This window comes from Thalassophryne amazonica, chromosome 19 (assembly GCF_902500255.1).
Source record: "Thalassophryne amazonica chromosome 19, fThaAma1.1, whole genome shotgun sequence".
Lineage (NCBI taxonomy): Eukaryota > Metazoa > Chordata > Actinopteri > Batrachoidiformes > Batrachoididae > Thalassophryne > Thalassophryne amazonica.
The window spans coordinates 38,763,716-38,780,336 of NC_047121.1; the positions used below are offsets into that span (position 1 = coordinate 38,763,716).

Here is a 16,621-nt window from a genome sequence, read left to right on the forward strand (position 1 = left end):
ACCTCCTGGTTCACCACGTCGTCCGGCTGCATGGGATCCCAACAGACATAGTCTCAGATCGCGGTCCCCAGTTCTCCTCGCACGTCTGGAGGAGCTTCTGCCGGGAACTGGGGGCCACGGTGAGTCTCTCATCCGGGTACCATCCCCAGACCAACGGGCAAGCAGAATGGGCCAATCAGGAGATGGAGCAGCCCTGCGTTGCGTGACAGCCGCGCACCCGGCAGCCTGGAGTACCCATCTGGCCTGGATCGAGTATGCCCATAACAGCCAGGTGTCGTCAGCCACCGGCCTCTCCCCTTTCGAGGTATGTCTGGGGTACCAACCGCCTTTGTTTCCAGTGGTTGAGGGAGAGGTCAGTGTGCCCTCGGTCCAGGCCCACCTACGGAAGTGCCGTTGGGTGTGGCGTGCCGCCCGTTCTGCCTTGCTGAGGTCCCGGATGAGGTCAAAGGCCCATGCAGACCGTCGGCGGACCCCGGCCCCTGCGTATCGGCCAGGGCAGGAGGTGTGGTTGTCGACAAAGGACATCCCCCTCAAAGTGGACTCCCCCAAGTTACAGGACCGTTACATCGGTCCCTTCAAAATCCAGAAGGTCATCAGTCCAGCCGCAGTGAGGCTTCAGCTGCCGGCCTCACTGCGGATCCATCCTGTATTTCACGTGTCCCGAATCAAACCACATCACACCTCACCCCTCTGTACTCCGGGTCCGGCACCGCCTCCTGCCCGGATCATCGATGGCGAGCCGGCTTGGACTGTGCGCCGGCTTTTGGATGTCTGTAGGATGGGCCGGGGCTTCCAGTATTTGGTGGACTGGGAGGGGTACGGACCTGAAGAATGCTCCTGGGTGAAGAGGAGCTTCATTCTGGACCCGGCCCTCCTGGCCGATTTCTACCGCCGCCACCCGGACAAGCCTGGTCGGGCGCCAGGAGGCGCCCGTTGAGGGGGGGTCCTGTTGTGTGGGCCGCTGAAGAGGAGGTACTGCTGGCCCACCACCACCAGAGGGCACCCTGCCTGGAGTGCGGGCTCCAGGCACCAGAGGGCGCTGCCGCCTCACAGGAGCAGCCGGGGTGACAGCTGACACTCATCACCTGTGACAGCTGTCACCACTCATCTGATCTGCATCGGTATATCAGCAAGACGTCATCTCCACCTCTTTGCCGAGATATCGTTCTACCTGAAAGGTAATATCCTCAGCCTGACTGCTTGATAGAAAGCCCTTTTTGTGATTTTTGTGAGTGATAACAGACTTTTTCTCCAACGAGAGGTGGAGGTAGCTTCCCTGCCGTGCAGATTGCTGGGTGCAGACGCACCCACGTTTAATTGTGTTTTTGTTCCTCGCCAGCAGTACCAGGTCCGACACGCGGAAGCAGTGGCCACCTGGGAGTTCGGGACTTGGCGGCTCCAGTATTCCCGGGGTCTGGTGGCGGAGGAAATCGTGTGGTTCCGGTTCTGCTTTGGACAGGCGTCTCCTATCTTCGAGCCTGCCCACACGACACCTTGTAATTTGACCTTTGATCTATTGTGTAATCTATTGTGTTTGTTGTGCACTTTCGCAACAGTAAAGTGTTGTTATTTGACCTATTCCATTGTCCGTTCATTTGCGTCCCCTGTTGTGGGTCCGTGTACTTACACTTTCCCAACAGTGCTTTGAGCGCCTGATGCAGATGGAAAAGCTCTATATGAATGCAGTCCATTTACCATTTATTTACCATTAGTAATAGTAATAATATTTCATTGTGCCAACATTCTTATTTATATGTAAAATATTCTAATTAATATAAATTACAAATTCCAATTATGAATTATAAATATGAATATTTTTTTAAGTAAAATATTACAGTATGTTAAAAGATGCAACATGGCTCAAAATAGGAGGCTCACTGGTCAGACTCCTACGTTCAAAGCTGAAAATATCATACTTTTTATGGAGAATTTGATTTCTAACAGAAACTTTGCGGGCTAATGCTCACTGACTGAGTGACGTGATCTGTAATGTGAAGAAGCTCAGAGCAGAACTACTGCACCCTCACTTTGAAAAGAGCCAGTTAAGGTCAGTAGATGGGGATTCTCCTGAATGCCTCTCTGTGGAGGTTTTCTCAGGTCATCCAACTGGGAAGACACCCAGAAAATTCTGAAGACTTTATTTATTGCCTCTGAATTCATTGGGGTTCCCCATGACGAGCTGGAGGATGTGTCTGAGGGGAAGAACATCTGGGGTGTCGTAATTAATTACTTCATATATGACCCAGTGTTCACATTAAATTCTCAAAAATCAGCTTGAAATTTTTATATATATATATATATAAAGTACTACCTGGCTTCATCCTCTTATTCAGGATAGACACAACCTTCTTGCCAAGTTTTTTGTACATTAAATCATTAGTTTTAAATTCATTCATAATTCATTTTCCGAAGACAAGCAAATGTGAACAAAAACATTGACCTCATTTGTCAGGTAAATAATATGGAAAGCAAGTCACTGAATATTTAATGGTATCAATATTAATGAAATCAGGATTTTTGCACTGACAGCATTGAAAGAATAAATAAATAAATAAATAAACACCAGGATGCCTGCAAACATGGACTCGTACCCGTGTGTGTGTGTGTAATCTCTTAAAATTTGAAGTTGAAAATGAAAACGATACTGTCTCGTGTGGTTCATTAGCTGCCCATATGTTTCATGGATCTCTTGCAGCTATTCACTCCTTCGAGCATCAAATCCAAAGTGCTCTAACGGGGCATTGTTATTAATAATAGATGGTTGAGTACATTTCCCCTCCAGCATTGCACGCTCATGCAGTGAATCACTGTGCGATTCTGTCAGTCATGCAGCCTAAGTAGAGTACTTGATTCCTATTCTAATGTGTGTGTGCATGTCCTTATAACATCCATATGCATGTGTGCATATTTGCATTAGCATGTTTAATATGAATAAGACGCCGACAGGCTGTCAGACCATATAGCAGATGCACCGACTGTGCACGTGACTTATGTCGTGTGGACAAAGTTGCATTCCCAGTTTATGTGGTGTACTTGATAATCAGATCAAACTGATACATTTCTGAGCTTTTGTTTACATGGTGTAATCCAGCTGTCATATACAGCTTGTTGCATGTCATTAAAACATCGTTTGTGCTGCAAGCGAGGACCCGTGAATCATCGCGGTTTCTTCAATTAACAAAATGAGACTGCTTTTGGCATCTATTTGAGCTTCACTGCTTACAGTGCGCCGGTGCTTCTAATGTGCTGTTGAGGTTTTTTTTTTTTTTTAAAAAGCAACAGCATTAAACTAAAACATTTTGTTCCAGCAGGAATGTAATCGTTTTAAGTGAATGAGCTGTGCAAACAGGCGGGGAGGAAAAAGAGATGGAGGTGGTCAATGTAGGTAATCATACTGAAGCCAGGATTCTATAAACCAATAAAGAACACACTATATGAGGATAGGTTTTCCAACGAAATAAGGCCCTGTGTCCTTATAACTACCCCCCCCCCCCCCCACCCCCAATATAGGCACCTCCATCTTTTTTTTCTCAATTGCTCTACATGAGAATGGAGTATATGTGACCACAAGCACCCACTGCCAGCTTTTTTTTCACAGCAAACCACTTTTTCTGTGCCGTCTCTGAGCACGTTTCAGCTGAAAACCTCTGAACTTTGTAGAAAGACGACATGACATCACTGCAGTGTCTTTTCAGAGAAACGGGAGGTTTATTTTTGCTGATTCGCACTTGTAACATAATCGAGACAAACTACTCATCTGTGATAGCAGACTGGACAGACGCTTGGGTCTTTGCTGAGAGTGAGTACTTTTTAATGATGTAAATTATAAACTAGTCATTTGCTGTGTATTTTTGTCATTAGTGATGAACTGATCTGATATTTCAGTATTGGTCCTGTACTGATGAAAATGATGGTTGATGTTTTCCTTTAGGGGAGTACAATATTTGTTCCACAGTTTGAGTTGATGTTTTGCTAAATGGCTGCATTAGCAAAGTGCATCCTGACAAATGTGTTAATTAACAGAGTATTGTTTTAAGGCCGGGGACAAAGGTATGGCGTTGGTATCGTTGTTGGCAGATACTGAAGGGTCCAGTATTGTTATCATATCAGACATGGAAAAAGTGGTACTATGGTATGCCTCCTTGTCATAGAAACACTGAAGCCTGGAACACACCTGGAATCACTGAGACTGCTGGGGTGAAATTTTTATGGGTGCACTACAAGGGGCCTAATGCTGTAAAAAGAAACAGCTCACACTCACTCAACCGCTTATCCGGGATTGGGTTGTGGGAAAAAGAAACAGCAGAGAAAACTTAAAAATTTAAGAGCGGTAGATGTTTGTGTCACCGACCGAACGGTCCCCCCGCCTTCACTGCGCATGCATCATTTCGGAATATCAGCAGCAATTCACCAGTTATCACCTCGTTTCTGCTTAAAACTGCACTCCAGTCATCCTCTATCTCAGCAACAGATATCTGAAGCTTTTGTACAACAATCATTTCCACATAAATTCAGCATTATTTCATGATAAGACGGTGGAGCGATCAGACTGCCACAGCAGCACGTCTGAGTCTGACTCTCTGAGTCTGAGTCTCTACACCCAAAGCGATCAAAGGGAATGATGTGATTATTAACCATCAGATGACAAAGTCAAACCTCTGAAATCATTCTAAAGTCAGTTTTATGCAGAAACAAGGCAACAGTCGGTGAATCGCTGCTGATGCGCCGAAATGATGCATGCGCAGTGAAGGCAGGGGGGCCGATTTTTTTTTTAGAGAGACCGCTCAGTTGGTGACACCAAGTTTTTTCTTGTGCATTGTTTCGAGGTGGTGTAGAAAGAAAGAATAATGGGTAGTCAACCAATGCTGAGGCTCTTGACATGCTGACATGTGATCCCCAGGGGCGTGTCTAGAATTGTTTTCTTGAGGGGGCCACGTAGGTGCCCAAACTGTAGAAAGGTGGCACACTGAAATTCCAATTTCTTTTTTAAATGCCTATCCAAGATTGTAATGAACAGGAGGCTCTGCCTGTGCATGTGCCTTTGATGTGGCACCTACATTATGAATTACAAAGTAAAGTTACAAGACAGAGTATTATTCACATACATTGAGGATTATGCCAGCTGAATATCCTTGTTTTTCTGCTGTTGGGCAACATGTTCAACAAAGTCATCTAAGTTTAATGATCTTGTCCTTCTTCTCTCAATACTAGCACTCCAATATTGCTAAGCCTATCATCATTCATTGTTGTTCGCAAATGATTATTAGTTTAAGCGCTGAGAATCTACGCTCACAGCTAGCAGCGCTCACAGGCAAGGCTATAGCTATCCTACACAAGTGAAAAAGCTGAAAGACCTTTTGTATGATTCAAGGAAAGTTGAAAAATCCAGTATAGTGGATACTTCAGTCCCACACTGTGCCTTTCTCTGAATGACCTTCTTTACCTGATACAGGTCATGTTTCAGGTCCTCATCTCTAAGTTCATCATTCTGCAAAGTTCCTGGAAAAAGTTATCTTATTATTTAATTATTCAAAATGTCAATGCAAGCATAAAATGGACTCGGCTTTTAATACATATTCAAATGTGATTAGTTTGAAAGAAATCCTGCTGCTTTTCTGGACGTTGTGGAAATATAGCCTATTCAGTTAAATTAAACTTCTTACACTATAGGTTTCTAATCTATTCCTCTCCACATGGTTGATAGCCAGATAGATAGGTAGTTTATTCATCCCGAGGGGAAATTCAGCTGTCCATTAGGTCAGAATAAAAACTACTACTAGCAACTTATAAGTGAGGAATCCTAATCAAGCTACATTTTGAAGGGGAACTTCAAAAGAATGATAAATATTTCTTTTACAATTTAAAGGAGACTTCAAGTTAATGATAAATGCCATATTTACATACATATACAGTCCTCCAAGTGATGAAAAATGTAAGCAATGAAAGCAAGAGAGAAAAGAAGTGCATGGTAAGTGTGAGATAGGCATCTTAGAAAAGTCGTACTCTCAGCTTTTCAAGAGCTTCTTGAAGATGCAGTGTGATGCCCCTGCTCTGATTACATTTGGTTGGAGACACCATAAATGAAAGTAGTCTGGATTGTCTCGTGTGTAGGGATGATTGTGCCAGATACTGCTCCTTGCTCTAGCACCAGAAGAAAGGACAAAGTGGTTTTTGCGTAGGGTTGGCCAATTGGCCCGAGTTGTGCTGTTAACCATTTACAGCTGGATAGATGGAACAATGCAATAAAATGTCTTGTCCAAGGACACAAACAGGTAGCTTGGATCACACAGATGGCATCAAACCCCGGTCTATATATTTGTTGTGTAATTCCTATTCCACAGAGACACACGCTTGCTTTTTGTTTAGTTGATTACCTTCGGTATTGGAAGGCAATGAAAATGTCAAAATGCTGAATTAGAATGTAAATGTACTTACTATAAATAAAATGCCTTTCAAATATTGTTTACAGAAACTTATTGAAACTTACTGATCTTTCAGCTCTTGCTGTGTGTTTGTGGATATTGGTTACTTAATTCTTGGTCTTGTTTTCTCAACCTATGCCCATACATTATGGCTAGAATGATTTTGCTTGCCTGAGGTTATCCCAGGGGAGGAACAAACAAATCCATAATGGCACTGGTTTTATAATTTGTTTTCTTCAAGCTACAACTATCCCAAGTGACTTACTTTAAGCCTTTAATATTCAGCTCAACCGCTTGGTGGAGCATATTGATACCAACTACATTCTATTGAAAAAATGTGAAGACATTAAAGGGTTAAGGAAGTGCTTTAGGAAATGTGCATTTTTTAAAAGTTCTTATCCAAACATAATTTTGTTTAACGAATATATTAAGTTCCTGACATTAAAATACACAGTAGAGATGTACTACTTGTATTGTGAGGGAAGATCCATTATGACATTTTGGCAATGTTGTGCTTTTCTCTGTGCACGTGCCACTGCGCAGTCGCAGCAATGTTTGAATGTCTACCACAAAACCATTAAGGAATGATGTTGCTGCATTTCCTCAAAAGTCAGCATGTTCATAAAGCTGTACTATGATTCCACTTAATCACTTTGATTGCATTGTATAACATTATTACATGGGGAAAATATACTGAGTTCATTGGAAGCTCTCTATGTCAGCATATTCTCTGTATTAAGGGATTGCGATTGGGATCAGGGACAAAAACGAGATTGGAGCATCCCTGCTGTTCAGCCACCCTTGTAAGCACTCATTTCCCATTCGATGGCAAAATTCATTTTCCCAAAATGTCAGGATTAAGACTGTTTTTAGGTTTACGCTTGGCGTTATCTTTTGGTTTAGGGTGTAAAAAATACTTGGCTTGACATGGACATTTGAAATTTTAGCACAAATGTAAATTATACTACAATCTGAGAAACATTTGTCTCTGTTCTCCTACTCCTTTGTTCAATTTCTACCAACCTTAGTATGTAGATAAAGGTCAACCCTGGAAATACCAAAAGGTTATAGTTTCAGACAAGGTTATTTGGGTGAAGGTCAAAATTTTTATTTTCACTCCAGTGGAGACCAAACTTGGCACACATATGTAGGTGGGTTCTGGAATTGCCCAGGTAAGTTCAAGTTTACCAAAGGACAATACTGGGGTCAAGGTCATTTCGGTCAAAAGTCAAAATTAAAGTTTTTCACTGCATTTGTACCAGACTTCACACACATATGGAAGCTGGGTCTGGAATTGCCAAGATGAGGTCAGATTTGACCTCAAAACTTTAAATTAACCGTAGGTCCCGAAGGTCACTGGGGCCTAGGTTATTTCTGCTTGTCTGTTGGTTGGCCTAGGTCCGAGGTACTTTTGCTGATTTCTACCTATTTAGTGCATCAGCGGATGAGCTAGAAATTTCTCTTAAAGAATTTATTTTGGCAAAGGTCAAGCACAAGGAAATTGATTTGGACCAAATGTGGAGTAAATGTAGGTGGATTCCAGAATTGCTGTAGCCAGAGGGCAAACATGTGGGTGAAGGTGGTAGTACTTGGGTTCAAATGTCAGATTGCCCATGGGTACAGTTTCCTCATCAATGTAATGCAAAAACTCTATGCAGTCTCACTCCAAGTGGCAGTAATGTCTGTGTGTGTGACACTGAGTGTGTACCTTCAATGGCGAATGGCTTCCCCACAGTAAGCAGTTTGCAGTCTGCATCAATAGAGACCTCAAAGTCCAGCAGAGCTTTGTCCATGATGAATGCATCCAAGGCAGGAGGATCTGTCCTTCACCATCGACATATACAAACACAGGAAAAGCATCATAAGGGTGAGAGAGGATTAATTAAGACATACAAAACTCAAATGTTTCAAGACCTGTAAATGCTTGTGTTCTCTTAACCAAACTCTCCGACTGCCAAGACCAATGCAGGAACTCTTTATTTTAGGCTGTCATCCCACTGTCATTTATACAGAGGATGAGATTAACTGCATCCTAATACACTGTGTAAACACATACATCATTACCTAAACAAACAGCTTCTGCAGTAGACTGATAAGGCATTATACACACTGCCAACAAGTCTCCTACTCCGGCAATATCGATCCAATTGACTCAGTCTGACCCCGAATTATAGAGCACTCCTCTGTACGCTGCCTCTGACCGCTGCTGGCAGCGGATGCATTTCAGGACACTAAGCACATTTCAACACTGACAGAGGACAGGTTCAGAAAACCAAATGTAGAATTATGAGCAGTCTCATAATTAGGTATGTGTGAGCTTGAATGTTTCACATTCACTTAGTGTTAAATGAAATAAATGGTTCATTTAGCTGCATTAAGCTTTTTAGTTAGTTAAATTTATATTCAGTTTTCTGTTCATTTAGCAGAATTTTCTTTGTTTTAGCTGGTAAGTTTTATGTAGATTGAATTAATTTGGGTAGACTCAGATTTGTGTCAGGAAGGCCATTTGATATCAAACCTGCCAACTCGACACATGGCTTCATAGTGGAACTGCTGTGGCATGCTTGAGCAAAAATGGGAGCAGCTGAAAGAATTAATTCATTCAAATTACTTTTCAGTTAATTTTACATTATATTTATTGTATCGAAAGGGATTGTTCTCATGATGTGGAATATAATAGATTTAATTGTAACCGAATGTTATTGCATGTATGTTGTTCACGCATCATTTATTTTTGGCGCTTCATCCGCATGGATCACTTCCATTCAGTGCCCTTCAAAAGTATTAGGCCCCCTGGAATTTCACAAATTTTAATTTGTTTGTGCCATTTCAAATACAAAATAAATAAACAAATAAATCAGGCTTCTCAATGATAATAATAAATAATAATAATAAAAATCTAAAATTATCTTTCATAAGCTCAAATTCAAAGCAAATCTGTACAACTGGATATAAATTAATTAAAAATACAAAAGCCAAGATGATGGGTTGCACAAATAATGGGCAACTTTTGGTGTGGTACCTGTAAATCAGTTTTCTTCAGACAAGTCAGGGGATGGAAACATAAACATTTTCAAGTCACTGAATATTTACATCAATTACAAAGAAATACAAACAGTATGGCACTCTATGGTAAATCTGTGTGGAGTAGACAGTTCTCAAAAACTGAGTGACTTTGCAAGAAGGAAAAAAGTGAGGAAAGACACCCAGACAACCCAGAAGATGTTATAGGCTTCTGTAACTGTGATTGGAGAAAGTGTACATAATGCACGTTTTCCATTTTGTATCCGCAGTTATACAGCTTCATGATGAAGTGGTATAGAGAAGGATTTTCTTAACAAGACCACCAGGGCCGGTTTCATAAAGCAGTCTAATCTTAAGTCGAATAAAGTCACTTAGTTGACAAATTTTTTGACATTAATTGTTGTATAAAGCGCTTAGTCGGCTAAAGTTTCGCATTACTCGACAAAAGTTTTTAGCCTGGTACAGAGGAGGCTAATTTTATTTTAGTTGACAATACTTCAGTGTCTTACCTCAAAAAATGGCGACTATTATGTACCACCACTTGATGGAATACTCAAGAGCACCCCTACTTCATGGTATTCTTCTAAAAGGTGAGCTTACTCCACTTTTGGCCATGGTTGTAGCTAATGACTGTCAAGTGTTTGTGACTTTTCTCACATTAGCCACCGGGCATCACTGTTTTACGCTGAGCAGCGTTGTGTGCACAAAAAGGCTTGACGGAAGTGCTGTAAGTATAAAGACAAAGAACTGCTAGGCACGTCGTTCTACAGTTCATATGTGTCTGTAAATGTTATTAAAGCCAGTTAATGAAACAAAGGCTGGATAGTTCATGACAACGACCAACCAAGAAGTAAACAAAACTCTCACACATTGGAAGCCTTTCTTGGCAATGGCAGTTGTGAGGCCATTATGCCTGTGAAAATCGTCGACTAACATAAGACGGCTAATCTGCAAGTTTAGCCGTCCATGTGAAATGGTGATGAGATGGATAATGTGCGATTTAACCTTAGTCAACTAAGTAAAATTAGCAGATTTAAAGATTAGACTTCTTTATGAAACCGGGCCCTGAAAGTTCAGCTACAGTTTGGCAGAAGGTACATCTGAGATGCAAGCCTAGAGTTGATCCTTTTTGTATTTGAAATGGCATAAACAAATTAAAATGTGTGAAATAACCAAGGAGCCCAATACTTTTGGAGGGCATTGTATGTGCATTATTCCTATTGTATTATTCCAGTTAGCTTTGTCTTCAGTTGGTTTTATATTCACTTAGATTTATATTCTGCTACATTTAAGCTATGTTGGTTGTATATTCACTTGCTTTAATATTCAATTAGATTTATATTTATATTCTCTTTCTCCATGTGTGTATGCTCAATTATTACCATCAGTATTCATTTAACTTTATATTCAGTTGCTTTTATATTCGCTTTGCTTTATTTTGTTATTTTTAGTGTTCCACTAGTTTTACCTCAAGTAAACTTTATATTTGGTTATATTTGTATTTCTTGAGATTTACAATCTATTGGTTTTATATTCAATTGTTTTATATTCAGTTAGCTTCATATTCTATTATTTTTATGTTCAGTTGGTTTTATGTTAAGGTAGATTTAGATTCAGATACATTTATATTGTATTGAATTTATAGTCTATTAGCTTTATATTCAGTTAACGTGACATTAAGTTGGCTTGTTCAAATGTTTTTTCTCCAGTTCCCTTTATATTTAGTTAGCTTTTTGTTGCTTTTATATTTAGTTAGCTTTATATTCAGTAAGCTTTATATTCATTTTGCTTTTATGTTTATTTGGTTTGCATTCAGTTCTGTATTCATTAAGGTTCATGTTGCTTTCAAATTCAGTTTTATGTTGTTTTGTATTTAGTCAGCTTTATATTCAACTGAGTTTATATTCATCAGTTAGCTTTATATTCAGTTGCTTTAGCATTCAGTTAGCTTTGTGTTCAGTTAGCTTCAAATAAATTTTTATATCCAATTACCTTTATATTCAGTTGCCTTTATATTCTCTTAGCTTTATATACATATTCAGTCCGCATTATGTTCAGTTGCCTTTATATTAAGTCAGCTTCAAGTTTAGTTGCCTTTATGTTTAGTTGCCTTTATGTTCAGTTAGCTTTATGTTCAGTTGCGTTTGTTACGACCCAGCTCAGAAACCATAACAAAAAAGTGAGGCACACATGGAAGCAACAAATTTTTAAGCCCTTTATAGCGCATTTATTTCAAAAATAAAAGAAAGAGGAAGGGAAGGCGTAGCGGGATGAACAGGAGGACCAGGCCCAGGACCAATCATGCGGCCGCTCCCCAAGTCGCAAGCTGGAGGAGGAAGAGCCAGGGAGAGAACGGAACTCCCCCCTTTTATAGCCCCAGGGCAGGAGACAGGAACAGTGCCTCCTGGTGGCCGGGACCTCATGACACACAACAAACACATTAGGATGGCAGCAGGGGGCCGTCACACCTTTATATTGCCTTTGTGTTCAGTTAGCTTTATGTTCAGTTGCCTTTATATTCAGTCAGCTCTGTGTTTAGTTGCCTTTATGTTTGGTCAGCTTGAGAATATGCCACTAGTCCAAAGGTTCAGGTAAATAAATGAATATATTTTGAAGCCAAGTTTCAGTAGACTGCACTACTAGCTGTATCCTTACATGTATCCCTTGACCTGTGCCAACCCCTACTGGTGGTTGGCTCTCACTGCGGTATTGTATCACTTCCTGTTCTGGAGCACAGCGGTGTTTTGCTGTATCTGTTTGCTGTTTAATCTGCGTCGTTAGATTGATCTACATAACTAGATAACGATTTATTTCACAGTGTAATCTTCACGTGCCTTAATTAAAGCACTCTCTCTGCTGAATCACCTCTAAATTATTTTCACATTATTCACTTTGTGTGTTTTTAGGAATCCGCTAGCTTAGCCCAGCTGTTAGCTCTTAGCCGGTTTAGCATGGTGGCTTCTCCTGTCTCTCCCACACTTTTCTGCGCTGGGTGTGAAATGTTTAGTTATTCCTCGGCCTCCTTTAGCAGTAACGGTACTTGTAATAAGTGTAGCTTGTTCGTAGCTTTGGAGGCCAGGCTGGGCGAATTGGAGACTCGGCTCTGCACCTTGGAAAATCCTACAGCTAGCCAGGCCCTGTAGTTGATGCGGACCAAGGTAGGTTAGCCGCCGTTAGCTGTCCCCCAGCAGATCCCGAGCAGCCGGGAAAGCAGGCCTGCTGGGTGACTGTGAGGAAGAAGCGTAGTTCTAAACAGAAGCCCCCTGTACACCACCAACCTGTTCACATTTCTAACCGTTTTTCCCCACTCGGTGACACACCCGCCGAGAAACAAACTCTGGTTATTGGCGACTCTGTTTTGAGAAATGTGAAGTTAGCGACACCAGCAACCATAGTCAAATGTCTTCCGGGGGCCAGAGCAGGCGACATTGAAGGAAATTTGAAACTGCTGGCTAAGGCTAAGCGTAAATTTGGTAATATTGTAATTCATGTCGGCAGTAATGACACCCGGTTACTCCAATCGGAGGTCACTAAAATTAATATCGAATCAGTGTGTAACTTTGCAAAAACAATGTCGGACTCTGTAGTTTTCTCTGGGCCCCTCCCCAATCGGACCGGGAGTGACATGTTTAGCCGCATGTTCTCCTTGAATTGCTGGCTGTCTCAGTGGTGTCCAAAAAATGAGGTGGGCTTCATAGATAATTGGCAAAGCTTCTGGGGAAAACCTGGTCTTGTTAGGAGAGATGGCATCCATCCCACTTTGGATGGAGCAGCTCTCATCTCTAGAAATCTGGCCAATTTTTATTAAACCCTCCAAATCGTGACTATCCAGGGTTGGGACCAGGAAGCAGAGTTGTAGTCTTACACACCTCTTTACAGCTTCTCTCCCCCTGCCATCCCCCCAATACCCCATCCCCGTAGAGACGGTGGCTGCTCCCAGACCACCAATAACCAGTAAAAATCTATTTAAGCATAAAAATTCAAAAAGAAAAATAATATAGCACCTTCAACTGCACCACAGACTAAAACAGTTAAATGTGGTTTATTAAATATTAGGTCTCTCTCTTCTAAGTCCCTGTTAGTAAATGATATAATAATTGATCAACATATTGATTTATTCTGACTTACAAAAATCTGGTTACAGCAGGATGAATATGTTAGTTTAAATGAGTCAACACCCCCGAGTCACACTAACTGTCAGAATGCTCGAAGCACGGGTTGAGGAGGAGGAATAGCAGCAATCTTCCACTCCAGCTTATTAATTAATCAAAGACCCAGACAGAGCTTTAATTCATTTGAAAGCTTGACTCTTAGTCTTGTCCATCCAAATTGGAAGTCTCAAAAACCAGTTTTATTTGTTATTATTTATCGTCCACCTGGTCATTACTGTGCGTTTCTTTGTGATTTTTCAGACCTTTTGTCTGACTTAGTGCTTAGCTCAGATAAGATAATTATAGTGGGTGATTTTAACATCCACAAAGATGCTGAGAATGACAGCCTCAACACTGCATTTAATCTATTATTAGACTCAGTTGGCTTTGCTCAAAATGTAAATGAGCCCACCCACCACTTTAACCACACTTTAGATCTTGTTCTGACATATGGCATAGAAATTGAAGACTTAACAGTATTCCCTGAAATCCCCTTTTTGTTTGATAATTTCTTAATAACATTTACATTTACTTTAATGGACTACCCAGCAGTGGGGAATAAGTTTCATTACAGTAGAAGTATTTCTGAAAGTGCTGTCACTAGGTTTCAGGATATGATTCCTTCTTTGTTATGTTCTTCAATGCCATATAGCAACACAGTGCAGAGTAGCTACCTAAACTCTGTGAGTGAGATAGATTATCTCGTCAATAGCTTTACATCCTCATTGAGCACAACTTTGGATGCTGTAGCTCCTCTGAAAAAGAGAGCCTTAAATCAGAAGTGCCTGACTCCGTGGTATAACCCACAAACACGCAGCTTAAAGCAGATAACCCGTAAGCTGGAGAGGAAATGGCGTCTCACTAATTTAGAAGATCTTCATTTAGCCTGGAAAAAGAGTCTGTTGCTCTATAAAAAAGCCCTCCGTAAAGCTAGGACATCTTACTATTCATCACTAATTGAAGAAAATAAGAACAACCCCAGGTTTCTTTTCAGCACTGTAGCCAGGCTGACAAAGAGTCAGAGCTCTATTGAGCCGAGTATTCCTTTAACTAGTAATGACTTCATGACTTTCTTTGCAAATAAAATTTTAACTATTATAGAAAAAATTATTCATAACCATCCCAAAGACATATCTTTATGTTCGGCTGCTTTCAGTAATGCTGGCATTTGGTTAGATTCTTTCTCTCCGATGGTTCTGTCTGAGTTACTTTCATTAGTCACTTCCTCCAAACCATCAACATGTCTATTAGACCCCATTCCTACCAGGCTGCTCAAGGAAGCCCTACCATTAATTAATGCTTGGATCTTAAATATGATCAATCTATCTTTATTAGTTGGTTATGTACCACAGGCTTTTAAGGTGGCAGTAATTAAACCATTACTTAAAGCCATCACTTGACCCAGCTATCTTAGCTAATTACACTATGTAACACAATTTTTGTTCCTGGGTTCTAAGTGTTATATTTCAACTGCTTATGTCTAAAGTCTATGGAAAAATAACTACATTCAGCACAAACTTTGATTTTATTTTTTTTAACGTTCTAGAAAGTTCTAAAAGTTTCTTGAAATTTCTAGATAATTCTGGAAACTTCTAGAAAATTCTTGACAGTTCTAGCAGTTAAAGAATATTCTAGAAGACTGCTCAGTAGTAGTGAAGGCGAATCGAGAATATTCTTGAAAACAGACACATTTCAAAATATCATTGTCCTGATCACAGAAGCAAAGTTTCTGTGGAATAACAGCTATTTTCTATTTATTTAAGGCATGACAGGTTAGGAAAACACACTGTGTACCCAGGAACAAAACAAAAATAAAAATTTGTTACATAGTGTTATAGGCCAATCTCCAACCTTCCTTTTCTCTCAAAAAGTCTTGAAAGGGTAGTTGTAAAACAGCTAACTGATCATCTGCAGAGGAATGGTCTATTTGAAGAGTTTCAGTCAGGTTTCAGAATTCATCATAGTACAGAAACAACATTAGTGAAGGTTACAAATGATCTTCTTATGGCCTCAGACAGTGGACTCATCTCTGTGCTCGTCCTGTTAGACCTCAGTGCAGCTTTTGATACTGTTGACCATAAAATTTATTACAGAGATTAGAGCATGCCATAGGTATTAAAGGCACTGGCTGCAGTGGTTTGAATCATATTTATCTAATAGATTACAATTTGTTCATGTAAATGGGGAGTCTTCTTCACGGACTAAGGTTAATTATGGAGTTCCACAAGGTTCTGTGCTAGGACCGATTTTATTCACTTTATACATGCTTCCCTTAGGCAGTATTATTAGAAAGCATTGCTTAAATTTTTACTGTTACACAGATGATACCCAGCTTTATCTATCCATGAAGACAGAGGACATACACCAATTAGTTAAACTGCAGGAATGTCTTTCAGACATAAAGACATGGATGACCTCTAATTTCCTGCTTTTAAATTCAGATAAAACTGAAGTTACTGTACTTGGCCCCACAAATCTTAGAAACATGGTGTCTAACCAGATCCTTACTCTGGATGGCATTAGCCTGACCTCCAGTAATACTGTGAGAAATCTTGGAGTCATTTTTGATCAGGATATGTCCTTCATGCGCATATTAAGCAAATATGTAGGACTGCTTTTTTTGCATCTAAAATTATAAAGGTCTTGTCTCAGAGTGATGCTGAAAAGCTAATTCATGCATTTATTTCTTCTAGGCTAGACTATTGTAATTCATAATTATCAGGTTGTCCTAAAAGTTCCCTGAAAAGCCTTCAGTTAATTCAAAATGCTGCAGCTAGAGTACTGACAGGGACTGGAAGGAGAGAGCATATTTCACCCATATTGGCTTCTCTTCATTGGCTCCCTGTTTATTCCAGAATAGAATTTAAAATTCTTCCTTACTTATAAGGTTTTGAATAATCAGGTCCCATCTTATCTTGTCATACAAATCCACTATTTTTACAATCCAAATTCTTAAAATTCACAGACTTGGTTCATTTTCAAACAGTACAAATTGTGTATAAAGCAATACACAATTTACTTCCA

At 40.3% G+C, this 16,621-nt stretch overlaps 1 protein-coding gene across 1 annotated transcript in view; it reads right to left on the reverse strand.

Annotated features, from left to right (window-relative positions):
- The window catches only part of grin3ba (glutamate receptor, ionotropic, N-methyl-D-aspartate 3Ba), a 270,268-nt gene that overhangs the window by 45,216 nt on the left and 208,431 nt on the right, over window positions 1-16,621 (reverse strand). Inside the window, exon 8 of the mRNA XM_034195295.1 lies at window positions 8,131-8,246. Within this exon, the coding sequence (XP_034051186.1) occupies window positions 8,131-8,246 (116 nt within the window). The remainder of the gene's footprint in view (window positions 1-8,130; window positions 8,247-16,621) is intronic.